The 15,689-nt window shown below is 41.6% G+C and overlaps 2 protein-coding genes across 2 annotated transcripts; both read right to left on the minus strand.

The window, feature by feature from the left end:
- Positions 1–1,049: 1,049 nt before the first annotated feature.
- Positions 1,050–7,967, minus strand: LOC145875871 (deoxynucleoside triphosphate triphosphohydrolase SAMHD1-like). The gene is made up of 6 exons (XM_082971678.1): positions 5,211–7,967; positions 4,802–4,941; positions 3,076–3,171; positions 2,806–2,910; positions 2,571–2,708; positions 1,050–2,375 (listed from the first exon to the last, which is right to left on the minus strand). The coding sequence occupies exons 1-6, from the start codon at positions 5,263–5,265 to the stop codon at positions 2,274–2,276; spliced, it is 636 nt and encodes a 211-aa protein (XP_082827804.1). The 5' UTR covers positions 5,266–7,967; the 3' UTR covers positions 1,050–2,273.
- Positions 7,968–9,917: 1,950 nt separating this feature from the next.
- Positions 9,918–15,091, minus strand: LOC145875872 (deoxynucleoside triphosphate triphosphohydrolase SAMHD1-like). The gene is made up of 6 exons (XM_082971679.1): positions 12,162–15,091; positions 11,753–11,892; positions 11,533–11,628; positions 11,266–11,370; positions 11,031–11,168; positions 9,918–10,835 (listed from the first exon to the last, which is right to left on the minus strand). The coding sequence occupies exons 1-6, from the start codon at positions 12,214–12,216 to the stop codon at positions 10,803–10,805; spliced, it is 567 nt and encodes a 188-aa protein (XP_082827805.1). The 5' UTR covers positions 12,217–15,091; the 3' UTR covers positions 9,918–10,802.
- Positions 15,092–15,689: the final 598 nt, after the last annotated feature.

Below are 15,689 nucleotides of genomic sequence, written 5' to 3' on the forward strand. Positions count from 1 at the left end.
TGTCTGTTCAGAAAGAAATGAAATCATTCAGATTACTACACCAGGAGTAGGCCTGTAATTTAGCCAGAGAGGATCAATAGCTTATTTAAAAAAATAGCTGTGGATTGTGTGTAGCCCAATCACAAGGCATGCCTACAAGTTGGGAACATGTGGCAAATCTGTCAGTGATGCAGCTACAACAGGGCTTTCGCAATATTTCAAATACAATTGCAGGTTGGAAAGCAAATGGATCCTGCTGAAAAGAGAAGATTATTCTGTCTGTAGGCTACCAAGTTATCAACTTCCAAATAGGCCTATTGAGCGAGCAGCATTGTTAAGGTAAGGGTTAAGGTTAGGGGTTAAGGTTTAGGGTAGGAATGTCCCAAGGAACCCAGACAGCACTGACCCTCTCACAACGGGATGGAATGCATAGTATAACCTAAGATGAACGACTCAAGCCGTTTACCATAGACCCCCCCCAAGGTCTCGGTCTGTGTAAGTGTTAGCACACAGGGATACCTCTGCGGGTCAGGGGCAATAAGCAGACCAGAGTGGCCCCGCCCCGATCAGAAAACATTGAGTCGGATGTCTCAGCTTCCTCTTCCGTCTCTGGTATAAGGAGCAGCAGTAATTCCACTGAGGAATAATAACTGGAAACTGCGTCCAAGATGCCTGACCATTGTTTTCAAGGTAATCTACTCACTTTCGCATGCCGATTTATGGAACGTCTATATCCAGGTTACATCTGGTTTACGGCTGAGAGTTTCCTTTTGTGAGGTGGAGACTTCGCAAACCGGAACTCCCAATTTCTAATAGGTATGGACCCAGAACTAAATCACGCAGCTGATCAAATAACGCAAGATTTTTGTTCTGGGTTAACCGAGATTTGTTTTCTGTTCACCCCTATAATGGTTAAATTGAGGATTCAGGATGCTAGAGCTGTCTTCTACACAAAGTTCTAAGGAAACAGAACTCAGATAGCCAGGCAGAGAAGAGGGTTGTATTTCGCAGATGTGGCCGGTTACATTCTGTATTACAAAACCCTTCAAAAAGTGAGACTCTCCACCTCATTAGTCTTTCATTCAAAATTATATTATTTATTTAAAACAAAGTGCATAACTTAAATCAACAAACATGTCTGTCTGATCAACAGCTGTGGGCTCATCGAGGCAGACTTTAGGGTAAACATTGTGTTCATGTTGTTTAAATGAAGATAACGAGACTCCCAAATGATACCAAACACTAGACAGATAGCTGCTTGCCTCAGTAGGGTACATGGATGAAAACAAAGATAATATGATAACTTAACATTGTTTGTCAGTTAAAGTGGTGGCTTTTCTGAAGATAATTAAGCTACATTGTACCCTGATCTTTGATCTGTATGTGCTTAGCCAACTCCTACTTTAGTCTAGATACTGTAGATATGCATGACCAGGCTAACTATGGTAGCTGGGTATATAACAACTAAAACAGCGTAGAAACCATGCATAAAAGAAAGACAATGCCCTGAAACACAAACAACGGTTACCTGTTTGTTTGCATGTTGATCAATATAACACCAAGGATAAGTTCCCATTCAGCTTTGGGAGTATTACAAGGTAAAGCATGATTGTCCAAAGAGTAACTTCCACCAGGATGGATAAATATGTAAAAGTCGTTGCTTGGCTATCTGAAAGAGCCATGTGTGATAGTGGCACGTCAACATGCATAGCCTGGGAGAACAGGTATGTATACTCACATACTCCTACACTTATCTTATCATGAAATAGCATAACGTTAAGATAACCAAACCTAAAATGTACGCTTGAAATAAAACATCAAAAGTAAATAAAAGAAAGACTACATGATCTAATCCCTGGAAAACTGAATCAGAGTGAACAGAACCCTGAGTAAAGTGACTTCTTTCGAAAGCCTGACTCACATTTTCTTGAGGTGGTGGTCACCAACCCCTGGTCCTAGGGAGCAACAGGGTGTGCAGGCTTTTGTTCCAACCCATCGTGAACACACCTGATTCAGCTAGTCAGTTCATCTTAATGACCTAGATTAGCTGAACCAAGTGTGTTAGTGCTGGGTTGGAACAAAACCTTGCATACCCTGTGGCCCTCAAAGACCATGATTGGTAACCACTGCCGTAAACAGAAGGATTCTCTGTTGTTTCTCATCTTCCTCTTAAAAGAGTCTGGTCATCATTGATTGCAGCCCAGCCTCTTCCTCCCCTCATTATCCTCAGTGGCCCAGCCTCTTCCTCCCCTCATTATCCTCAGTGGCCCAGCCTCTTCCTCCCCTCATTATCCTCAGTGGCCCAGCCTCTTCCTCCCCTCATTATCCTCAGTGTCATTGTTGTGTGCCCAGCTTGCCTTAAGAGGGGTGAGCTCTGGTGCAATCACATCTCCATCCTAAACAAATGTGAACACAAACACACAGGGATACCAGTGTAAATTTTAAACATTGGGAAAATACTCTGTGTGGTGCAGGTAAGATAGTGATAGCTAGCTGGCTTGGCCTTGCACTGTCATCTTCCCCACACAATGTAAAAACGCTAAAAGCTTGAGGTAAAATGATATATAAAGGAAAGAGCGAGGCCTCCTGACCTGAGGTTTGGAGAAGTTCATATCCATACACCACTGGACAAAGTTCTTCTTAGCTGCCTCCATGGTCCTCTCATCAGTCTTCTTACAGTAGACCCTGATAAGCTGCTCAGCAAACCTTTCTGGCAGCAGCTTGGACACCTACAGGAACAACAATTGCCTTATATCATGTTTCCAAGCTCCAAAGATTATTGGATAATTCTAAAATAGGTATACGTAAGTGCATTGAAGTAGTGACCTGGTCCTTGCTGATCTGGTAAGCTTTGGTTGGGTCGTTCTTACAGTAGAAACGCATGTTGTTGATGGGGTTCTTCTCCTTCATACCCCAGTCCATGTTGATGATCTGATGGAGAGAAAGATAGGGGGGAGAGATGGACATGCAAAGAGATACCCATTTTCAACAGAGCAACTGGTAACAAAGGGTTACCTATAGAGAAGGCGGGGGGGATGGTATGGTAAAATGTATTCAATCAGTTCCCTGATTGAGGTGAAAAGACTGGACACTCACATGGACAACAAAGTCCCCTGGCTGCAGAGTAACATTTTGAAGGTCATTCTGAGGCCTGGACCTCGCCACACAGCCTGCCCAGTCCAGGAGCTTTTCCTGGGGGAAGAGAAGACGAGGATGAGAGGCACACAGGGGCGGAAATCACGACCCCCCCATCCTGGGAAAAATATGATTTGTCCCCCCCAATATATCACTGAAACATAACTATGTCATTTAAATAATATTCATAATACGCAATGAAAGCAATTGTGCTGATTATAGACACTTAATAGCGCGTTTTTAAGTTTCAAAAGATTGCGACACCCCCGCCCTTTGCCTCACAATGGTTTGATCCATTGCCAGTTCCTTAGCTTGCTAGGTAACAGAGAGGTCGTATCTACTGTCTGAAAGGCACTCAATGCACGTAACTGCCGTGAGGTTCATCCAGTCAATCGCGTGCACACACACTAGCTGAATATGCAGAGCTAGCGCGCAAATATTAACTATTAAGCTAGCTAGTACCAATTCCATTTATGTGGCCTCGTCAAAGATGGAATCAGCATGCAGATGATGTAAGTTACTGCTTCAAAGTCCCTGTGATAAGGTTAGCGATAAACTGAAGTCCAAACTGAACAGAACTACACTCTCTTCTACCATTGTCTTAAATATATTTAATGGTCTCGTTGCAAAAGCTAAATTGTCGCAAGGGAACTTTTATTTATTTATTTTATTTCACCTTTATTTAACCCGGGTAGCAAAGATTATAGCAAACACCACTGAAACTGAATTGGTGCTCGCTAGCTTTGCAAATTCAGCTATTGTTGGAAGCCAGCCAATATGAAACAAACTATTAAAATTACAAAAGGTTGCAGCATATGTTGTGTAAATGGTGAACTCATACAGCTGTCAACTCTTGTCATTTTAATCTGTTTCACATTTGCTAGCTACCTTTTAGATCGAAGCCCAAATAGAATGATTGAAGATGATAGAAGCCCATCTCCTACTGTAAATAACCTACACACTGTGTGTGTAGCCAGCCAGCCAGCCAGCCAGGTAGAAAAATGGCAGAAAAATAAAAGACGGACATCAGAGTATTTTTCAATACACCAAAACGCAAAGTAAGAACCCTAGTAGCCTAATATCTCAGACTAGTTGATAAAATGTTCATAAGAAAGAAATGAAATTCTAATGGAAATGTTTCACAATGATGTCATTAGGCAGAGCAGGCAACAGATGGCACACAGATAGCAGAGTTGGGGACAGATATGCAGGGACAGACTGGCAGAGACAGGGAGTCTCAGGTAAGTTTGTTGAGTCTTTGTTTGGCAACATTATGAAAGGTTCTCAATTTGTTTGACTTGTAAAATAGGAACATAATTGGAAAATGCCATGGATACCCCCACTCTCAACTTAAACTGGTGACTGAACTAAGATTTGTTAAAGGCAATGGTATTGCTGTTGTGATTAGTTGTGTAGTTTTGGGTACCGGTAGTTAGGAGTACGGCAAACACCTTATTTCTTTGGTTCCTCAATATACATTTACCATATTACAATGTAGGCTATGTGTTACAGCACTACTTTTGGTGTCCCCCTCAGGAATGGCTCTTGAGAAAATCTCATGTAATTGTCCCCTCCAAAGTGGATATCAGATTTTCGCCCCTGGAGGCACATAATATGAATCTCGTAGAAAGCTCCGCTAGTAAGCCCTGGAAGGATATCCTCTCTCCAAACACACGCACACACACACCTGTGAAACCTCCACGCGCTTCTCAGCCTGTGTCTCTCCCACACACTTGTAGAGGCGTCTGCAGGTGATGTTTTGGAGGATCTCTCTGGCCTCAGCCAGCTCAGAGGACGACGAGTACAGAATCTGCTCAATCACATGGTCTACAGGGGAAGGGAGGAGAGAGGGAGAGAGACAGGGGAGAGGGAGAGACAAGGTGATAAGGAGCGTGGGAAGATGATAGGTAATCATGCAAACCAAAGCCAGCAGTAATTGTATGGACAGGAATGTACCACACAAAAAAAACAGGTATGGCAAACCCAGCCTGTTTGGACAGCCTTGACGCATAAAACTCTCAAAGCTCTGGTTGTCTGGGTAAGTAGAACAGACCAGAGCCATTGTACACTTTATATTTCTATGGGGTTGAACGGACCAGTGAGTTTAGTGTAGGCCTCCATGTCGTCTATTGCTGTGGAGATGGTGAACATCTTTCCCCCTGAACCTTGAATCTGGATGTGGGGGTCCGCCTTGATAAAGGCCTCTGTGATCCTGAAAAAAGACAATATAACATCTCATTTTCAACATATAACATACAGCAGAAAAAAAACGAAATTTCTGAGAACCTGTATGAATGTATAAAAGATAGGAAATAAAACAGATATACAGTACCAGTCCAAAGTTTGGACACACCTACTCATTCCAGGGTTTTTCCCTTTGTTTTCTACTTTGTAGAATGATAATGAAGACATCAAAATTAAGAAATATTAAACAAATCAAAATATATTTTATATTTGAGATTCTTCAAAGTAGCCGCCCTTTGCCTTGATGACAGCTTTGCACACTCTTGGATCCTGGGGTAAACGTTGAACATTGTTATACTCAGAGTATAGGAACATTAGTTACAAAGGAGACATGAGGGGTCCATAATGAAGCTTGGGAGGGATATCATGTCTCTCAGGATTGGGTTAGAGGTTAGTTTAACATGGATCCAGATATCATGTCTCTCAGGATTGGGTTAGAGGTTAGTTTAACATGGATCCAGATATCATGTCTCTCAGGATTGGGTTAGAGGTTAGTTTAACATGGATCCAGATATCATGTCTCTCAGGGTTGGGTTAGAGGTTAGTTTAACATGGATCCAGATATCATGTCTCTCAGGGTTGGGTTAGAGGTTAGTTTAACATGGATCCAGATATCATGTCTCTCAGGATTGGGTTAGAGGTTAGTTTAACATGGATCCAGATATCATGTCTCTCAGGATTGGGTTAGAGGTTAGTTTAACATGGATCCAGATATCATGTCTCTCAGGGTTGAGTTAGAGGTTAGTTTAACATGGATCCAGATATCATGTCTCTCAGGATTGGGTTAGAGGTTAGTTTAACATGGATCCAGATATCATGTCTCTCAGGATTGGGTTAGAGGTTAGTTTAACATGGATCCAGATATCATGTCTCTCAGGGTTGGGTTAGAGGTTAGTTTAACATGGATCCAGATATCATGTCTCTCAGGATTGGGTTAGAGGTTAGTTTAACATGGATCCAGATATCATGTCTCTCAGGATTGGGTTAGAGGTTAGTTTAACATGGATCCAGATATCATGTCTCTCAGGATTGAGTTAGAGGTTAGTTTAACATGGATCCAGATATCATGTCTCTCAGGTTAGACGTTAGTTTAACATGGATCCAGATATCATGTCTCTCAGGATTGGGTTAGAGGTTAGTTTAACATGGATCCAGATATCATGTCTCTCAGGATTGGGTTAGAGGTTAGTTTAACATGGATCCAGATATCATGTCTCTCAGGATTGGGTTAGACGTTAGTTTAACATGGATCCAGATAGCATGTCTCTCAGGATTGGGTTAGAGATTAGTTTAACATGGATCCAGATATCATGTCTCTCAGGATTGGGTTAGAGGTTAGTTTAACATGGATCCAGATATCATGTCTCTCAGGGTTTGGTTAGAAGAAACCACACTTTGAAACCAAGATAAATAAAATAAAAGAATGATAGTAAAAAGCTTTGGAGCACATTGAATTAAATTCTGGGAAAAAGGCAAACTCAGCACCATAATTCATTGAAACAGATGGCTCATTCATCACACAACCAACTGATATTGCCAACTACATTAATGATTTTTTTCCATTGGCAAGATTAGCAAATTTAGGCATAACATGCCAGCAACAAACGCTGACACTACACATCCAAGTATATCTGACAAATTATGAAACGACAATAATTATACTTTTGAATTCCTTAAAGTGAGTGTGGAAGAGGTGAACAAATTATTGTTGTCTATCAACAATGACAAGCCACTGAGGTCTGACAACTTGGATGGAAGTACTGTGGATAACAGGGGATGATGTTGACACATCTTCAATTTGACCCTACTAGAAAGTGTGTGCCCTTAGGCCTGGAGGGAAGTTAAAGTCATTCCGCTACCTAAGAATAGTAAAGCCCCCTTTACTGGCTAAAATAGCCGACCAATCAGCCTGTTACCAACCCTTAGTAAACTTCTGTAAAAATAGTGTTTGACCAGATACAATGCTATTTCACAGTAAACAAATTGACAGACTTTCAGCACGCTCATAGGGACACTCAACAAGCACAGCACTTACACAAATGACTGATGATTGGCTGAGAGAAATTGATGAGGAAATGATTGTGTTGTGAGACTTCAGTGCAGATTTTGACGTTATCGATCATAGTCTGCTGATGGAAAAACGTATGTGTTATGGCTTTACACCCCCTGCTATAATGGCTTTACACCCCCTGCTATAATGTGGATAAAGAGTTACCTGTCTAACAGAACACAGAGGGGGTTCTTTAATGGAAGCCTCTCCAACATAATCCAGGTAGAAGCAGGAATTCCCCAGGGCAGCTGTTTTTTCGATCTTTACTAATGACATGTCACTGGCTTTGAGTAAAGGGTTAGGGTTAGGCTTTGAGTAAAGGCAGTGGCATGCTGTTAACCTGTTGGGGCTAGGGGGCAGTATTTTCACGGCTGGATAAAAAAACGTACCCGATTTAATCTGGTTACTAATCCTACCCAGTAACTAGAATATGCATATACTTATTATATATGGATAGAAAACACCCTAAAGTTTCTAAAACTGTTTGAATGGTGTCTGTGAGTATAACAGAACTCATTTGGCAGGCAAAAACCTGAGACATTTTCTGACAGGAAGTGGATACCTGATGTGTTGTATTGACTTTAAACCTCTCCCATTGAAAAACACAGGGGTTTAGGAATATTTTGGCACTTCCTATTGCTTCCACTAGATGTCACCAGCCTTTACAAAGTGTTTTGAGTCTTCTGGAGGGAGATCTGACCGAACAAGAGCCATGGAACGGTGATGTCCCATTAGACACCTGGCGCGCTACTTCATGTTGGGTACCCTCGTTCCAATACGTTATAAAAGGCTATGCATTCGTCCACCTTGAATATTATTCATGTTCTGGTTAAAAAAGGCCCTAATGATTTATGCTATACAACGTTTGACATGTTTGAACGAACGGAAATATATTTTTTCCCCTCGTTCATGACGAGAAGTCCGGCTGGCTTACATCATGTGCTAACGAGACGGAGATTTTTGGACATAAATGATGAGCTTTTTTGAACAAAACTACATTCGTTATGGACCTGTGATACCTGGAAGTGACATCTGATGAAGAGAATCAAAGGTAATGGATTATTTACATAGTATTTTCGATTTTAGATCTCCCCAACATGACGTCTAGTCTGTATCGCAACGCGTATTTTTCTGGGCACAGTGCTCAGATTATTGCAAAGTGTGATTTCCCAGTAAGGTTATTTTTAAATCTGGCAAGTTGATTGCGTTCAAAAGATGTAAATCTATAATTCTTTAAATGACAATATAATATTTTACCAATGTTTTCTAATTTTAATTATTTAATTTCTGACGCTGACTTGACTGCCGGTTATTGGAGGGAAACGATTTCCTCAACATCAATGCCATAGTAAAATGCTGTTTTTGTATATAAATATGAACTTGATAGAACTAAAAATGCATGCATTGTCTAACATAATGTCCTAGGAGTGTCATCTGATGGAGATTGTAAAAGGTTAGTGTATCATTTTAGCTGGTTTTATGGTTTTGGTGACCCTGTCTTTGACTTGACAAAACATTACACACAACTCTTGTAAATGTACTGTCCTAACATACTCTAAATTTATGCTTTCGCCGTAAAACCTTTTTGAAATCGTAAAACGTGGTTAGATTAAGGAGATGTTTATCTTTCAAATGGTGTAACATAGTTGTATTTTTGAAAAATTTGAATTTTGACATTTATTTGGATTCAAATTTGCCGCTCTTGAAATGCACCTGCTGTTGATGGAGTGCACCACAGGTGGCACGCTAGCGTCCCACCTAGCCCCAAGAGGTTAAGGTAAGGGTTAAGGTTAGGGGTTAAGGTTTAGGGTAGGAATGTCCCAAGGAACCCAGACAGCACTGACCCTCTCACAACGGGATGGAATGCATAGTATAACCTAAGATGAACAACTCAAGCCGTTTACCATAGACCCCCCCCCAAGGTCTCGGTCTGTGTAAGTGTTAGCACACAGGGATACCTCTGCGGGTCAGCGGCAATAAGCAGACCAGAGTGGCCCCGCCCCGATCAGAAAACATTGAGTCGGATGTCTCAGCTTCCTCTTCCGTCTCTGGTATAAGGAGCAGCAGTAATTCCACTGAGGAATAATAACTGGAAACTGCGTCCAAGATGCCTGACCATTGTTTTCAAGGTAATCTACTCACTTTCGCATGCCGATTTATGGAACGTCTATATCCAGGTTACATCTGGTTTACGGCTGAGAGTTTCCTTTTGTGAGGTGGAGACTTCGCAAACCGGAACTCCCAATTTCTAATAGGTATGGACCCAGAACTAAATCACGCAGCTGATCAAATAACGCAAGATTTTTGTTCTGGGTTAACCGAGATTTGTTTTCTGTTCACCCCTATAATGGTTAAATTGAGGATTCAGGATGCTAGAGCTGTCTTCTACACAAAGTTCTAAGGAAACAGAACTCAGATAGCCAGGCAGAGAAGAGGGTTGTATTTCGCAGATGTGGCCGGTTACATTCTGTATTACAAAACCCTTCAAAAAGTGAGACTCTCCACCTCATTAGTCTTTCATTCAAAATTATATTATTTATTTAAAACAAAGTGCATAACTTAAATCAACAAACATGTCTGTCTGATCAACAGCTGTGGGCTCATCGAGGCAGACTTTAGGGTAAACATTGTGTTCATGTTGTTTAAATGAAGATAACGAGACTCCCAAATGATACCAAACACTAGACAGATAGCTGCTTGCCTCAGTAGGGTACATGGATGAAAACAAAGATAATATGATAACTTAACATTGTTTGTCAGTTAAAGTGGTGTCTTTTCGGAAGATAATTAAGCTACATTGTACCCTGATCTTTGATCTGTATGTGCTTAGCCAACTCCTACTTTAGTCTAGATACTGTAGATATGCATGACCAGGCTAACTATGGTAGCTGGGTATATAACAACTAAAACAGCGTAGAAACCATGCATAAAAGAAAGACAATGCCCTGAAACACAAACAACGGTTACCTGTTTGTTTGCATGTTGATCAATATAACACCAAGGATAAGTTCCCATTCAGCTTTGGGAGTATTACAAGGTAAAGCATGATTGTCCAAAGAGTAACTTCCACCAGGATGGATAAATATGTAAAAGTCGTTGCTTGGCTATCTGAAAGAGCCATGTGTGATAGTGGCACGTCAACATGCATAGCCTGGGAGAACAGGTATGTATACTCACATACTCCTACACTTCTCTTACCATGAAATAGCATAACGTTAAGATAACCAAACCTAAAATGTACGCTTGAAATAAAACATCAAAAGTAAATAAAAGAAAGACTACATGATCTAATCCCTGGAAAACTGAATCAGAGTGAACAGAACCCTGAGTAAAGTGACTTCTTTCGAAAGCCTGACTCACATTTTCTTGAGGTGGTGGTCACCAACCCCTGGTCCTAGGTGACCTCTGGTGTAATCACATCTCCATCCTAAACAAATGTGAACACAAACACACAGGGATACCAGTGTCAATTTTAAACATAGGAAAAATACTCTGTGTGGTGCAGGTAAGATAGTGATAGCTAGCTGGCTTGGCCTTGCACTGTCATCTTCCCCACACAATGTAAAAACGCTAAAAGCTTGAGATAAAATGATATATAAAGGAAAGAGCGAGGCCTCCTGACCTGAGGTTTGGAGAAGTTCATATCCATACACCACTGGGCAAAGTTCTTCTTAGCTGCCTCCATGGTCCTCTCATCAGTCTTCTTACAGTAGACCCTGATAAGCTGCTCAGCAAACCTTTCTGGCAGCAGCTTGGACACCTACAGGAACAACAATTGCCTTATATCATGTTTCCAAGCTCCAAAAATGATTGGATAATTCTAAAATAGGTATACGTAAGTGCATTGAAGTAGTGACCTGGTCCTTGCTGATCTGGTAAGCTTTGGTTGGGTCGTTCTTACAGTAGAAACGCATGTTGTTGATGGGGTTCTTCTCCTTCATACCCCAGTCCATGTTGATGATCTGATGGAGAGAAAGATAGGGGGGAGAGATGGACATGCAAAGAGATACCTATTTTCAACAGAGCAACTGGTAACAAAGGGTTACCTATAGAGAAGGCGGGGGGGCTATGGTAAAATGTATTCAATCAGTTCCCTGATTGAGGTGAAAAGACTGGACACTCACATGGACAACAAAGTCCTCTGGCTGCAGAGTAACATGTTTAAGGTCATTCCGAGGCCTGGACCTCGCCACACAGCCTGCCCACTCCAGGAGCTTTTTCTGGGGGAAGAGAAGACGAGGATGAGAGGCACATAATATGAATCTCGTAGAAAGCTCTGCTAGTAAGCCCTGGAAGGATATCCTCTCTCCAAACACACGCACACACGCACACGCACACACACACCTGTGAAACCTCCACGCGCACCTCAGTCTGGGTCTGTCCCACACACTTGTAGAGGCGTCTGCAGGTGATGTTTTGAAGGATCTCTCTGGCCTCAGCCAGCTTAGAGGACGACGAGTACAGAATCTGCTCAAACATATTGTCTACAGGGGAAGGGAGGAGAAAGGGAGAGAGACAGGTGAGAGGGAGAGACAAGGTGATAAGGAGCGTGGGAAGATGAGAGGTAATCATGCAAACCAAACCCAGCAGTAATTGTATGGACAGGAATGTACCACACAAAAAAAACAGGTATGGCAAACCCAGCCTGTTTGGACAGCCTTGACGCATAAAACTCTCAAAGCTCTGGTTGTCTGGGTAAGTAGAACAGACCAGAGCCATTGTACACTTTATATTTCTATGGGGTTGAACGGACCAGTGAGTTTAGTGTAGGCCTCCATGTCGTCTATTGCTGCGGAGATGGTGAACATCTTTCCCCCTGAACCTTGAATCTGGATGTGGGGGTTCGCCTTGATAAAGGCCTCTGTGATCCTGAAAAAAGACAATATAACATCTCATTTTCAACATATAACATACAGCAGAAAAAAAACTCAATTTCTGAGAACCTGTATGAATGAATAAAAGATAGGAAATAAAACAGATACACAGTACCAGTCAAAAGTTTGGACAAACCTACTCATTCCAGGGTTTTTCCCTTTGTTTTCTACTTTGTAGAATGATAATGAAGACATCAAAATTAAGAAATGTTAAACAAATCAAAATATATTTTATATTTGAGATTCTTCAAAGTAGCCGCCCTTTGCCTTGATGACAGCTTTGCACACTCTTGGATCCTGGGGTAAACGTTGAACATTGTTATACTCAGAGTATAGGAACATTAGTTACAAAGGAGACATGAGGGATGCCATAATGAAGCTTGGGAGGGACTGAGTGCAGGGAAACCAACCGTGACAGTACTGACAAGGGAAGAAACCGCTGAAGGTTCATATGACTTAGTTCCCTGCTTAGCGAGAATGACGCAATGTTTAGAGATGAGGAGGAGACTCCACCCAAAGTGGGGTCTGAATACCACCACGGGGGAAGCCATGTCTGTGTCTGAATTACAGCTGTAACGACCCTTTGGGGAGAATTCAACTTGGTTAAGCTTCTCTAGTGTCCGTGAGTTACTTACTCTGAAAAATTAGAACCTAACAGTAGTCACCTGGACTGCAATTCAAATAAAAAAGGTGTGCCTTGTTAAAAGTTCATTTGTGGAATTTCTTTCCTTAATGCGTTTGAGCCAATCAGTTGTGTTGTGACAAGGTAGGGGTGGTATACAGAAGATAGCCCTTTTTGGTAAAATACCAAGTCCATATTATGGCAAGAACAGCTCAAATAAGCAAAGAGAAACGACAGTCCATCATTACTTTAAGACATGAAGGTCAGTCCATCATTACTTTAAGACATGAAGGTCAGTCCATCATTACTTTAAGACATGAAGGTCAGTTCATCATTACTTTAAGACATGAAAGTCAGTCAATATGGAAAATGTCAACAACTTCAAAAGTTTAACCGTCAAGCGCTATGATGAAACTGGCTCTCATGAGGACCGCCACAGGAAAGGAAGACCCAGAGTTACCTCTTCTGCAGAGGATAAGTTCATTAGAGTTAACTGCACCTCAGATTGCAGCCCAAATAAATGCTTCACAGAGTTCAACATCAACAGTTCAGAGGAGACAGCGTGAATCAGGCCTTCATGGTCTAAGCGCTGCAAAGAAACCCCTACTAAAGGACACCAATAAGAAGAAGAGACTTGCTTGGGCCAAGAAACACGAGCAATGGACATTAGACCGGTGGAAATCTGTCCTTTGGTCTGATGAGTCCAAATTTAAGATTTTTGGTTCCAACTGCCATGTCTTTGTGAGACGCAGAGTAGGTGAATGGATGATCTCCTCATGTGTATTTCCCACCATGAAGCATGGAGGAGGAGGTGTGATGGTGCTTTGCTGGTGACACTGTCTGTGATTTATTTAGAATTCAAGGCACACTTAACCAGCATGGCTACCACAGCGATATGCCATCCCATCTGGTTTACGCTTAGTGGGATTATCATTTGATCTTCAGCAGGACAATGATCCAACACACCTCCAGGCTGTGTATGGGCTATTTGACCAAGAAGGAGAGTGATGGAGTGCTGTATCAGATGACCTGGCCTCCACAATCACCCGACCTCAACCCAATTGAGATGGTTTGGGATGAGTTGGACCACAGAGTGATGGAAAAGCAGCTAACAAGTGCTCAGCATATGTGGGAACTTCTTCAAGATAGTTGGAAATGCATTCCAGGTGAAGCTGGTTGAGAGAATGCCAAACGTGTGCAACGCTATTATCAAGGCAAATGGTGACTACTTTGAAGAATCTAAAATATATTTTGATTTGTTTTACCATTGTTTGGTTACTACATGATTCCATATGTGTTATTTCATAGTTTTGATGTCTTCACTATTATTCTACAATGTAGAAATAGTAAAAAACCCTTGAATGAGTTGGTGTGTCCAAACTTTTGACTGGTACTGTAGGGCTCCCGAGTGGCGCAGCAGTCTAATGCACTACATCTCAGTGCTAGAGGCGTCACTACAGACCCTGGTTCGATTCCAGGTTGTATCACAACCGGACGTGATTGGGAGTCCCATAGGGCGTCGGGCAATTGGCCCAGAGTCGTCTGGGTTTGGCCGGGGGTAGGCAGTCATTGTAAATAAGAATTTGTTCTTAACTTAAAAAAACGTACAAAGTTATGGAAACTCGAGTAAAGTGTATTTAACCTCTTAGGGCTAGGGGGCAGTATTTACACCGCCGGATAAAAAACGTACCCGATTTAATCTGGTTACTACTCCTACCCAGTAACTAGAATATGCATATACTTATTAGATATGGATAGAAAACACCCTAAAGTTTCTAAAACTGTTTGAATGGTGTCTGTGAGTATAACAGAACTCATATGGCAGGCAAAAACCTGAGAGATTCCTTTACAGGAAGTGGCCTGTCTGACCATTTATTGGCTTTCTTTGACATCTCTTTCCAAAACAAAGGATCTCTGCGGTAACGTGACACTTCCCACGGCTCCCATAGGCTCTCAGAGCCCGGGAAAAAGCTGAATGTCGTCATTCCAGCCCCAGGCTGAAACACATTATCGCCTTTGTCAAGTGGCCGATCAGGGGACAGTGGGCTTAGGGGCGTGCACTGGTCGCCCCCATCTTTCTTTTTTTTCCTCTGTTTACCGAAACGCAGATTCCCGGTCGGAATATTATCGCTTTTTTACGAGATAAATTGCATAAAAATTGATTTTAAACAGCGGTTGACATGCTTCGAAGTACGGTAATGGAATATTTAGAATTTTTTTGTCACGAAATGCGCCATGCTCGTAACCCTGATTTACCATTTCGGATAGTGTCTTGAACGCACGAACAAAACGCCGCTGTTTGGATATAACGATGGATTATTTGGGACCAAACCAACATTTGTCATTGAAGTAGAAGTCCTGGGAGTGCATTCTGACGAAGAACAGGAAAGGTAATAACATTTTTGTTATAGTAAATCTGATTTTGGTGAAGGCTAAACTTGCTGGGTGTCTAAATAGCTAGCCCGTGATGGCTGGGCTATGTACTTAGAATATTGCAAAATGTGCTTTCACCAAAAAGCTATTTTAAAATCGGACATATCGAGTGCATAGAGGAGTTCTGTATCTATAATTCTTAAAATAATTGTTATGCTTTTTGTGAACGTTTATCGTGAGTAATTTAGTAAATTGTTAGTAAATTCCCCGGAAGTTTGCGGGGGGTATGCTAGTTCTGAACGTCACATGCTAATGTAAAAAAGCTGTTTTTTGATATAAATATGAACTTGATTGAACAAAACATGCATGTATTGTATAACATAATGTCCTAGGGTTGTCATCTGATGAAGAT

This window comes from Salmo salar, unplaced genomic scaffold (genome assembly GCF_965601325.2).
Source record: "Salmo salar unplaced genomic scaffold, fSalSal1 ptg000378l, whole genome shotgun sequence".
Taxonomy (NCBI): Eukaryota; Metazoa; Chordata; class Actinopteri; order Salmoniformes; family Salmonidae; genus Salmo; species Salmo salar.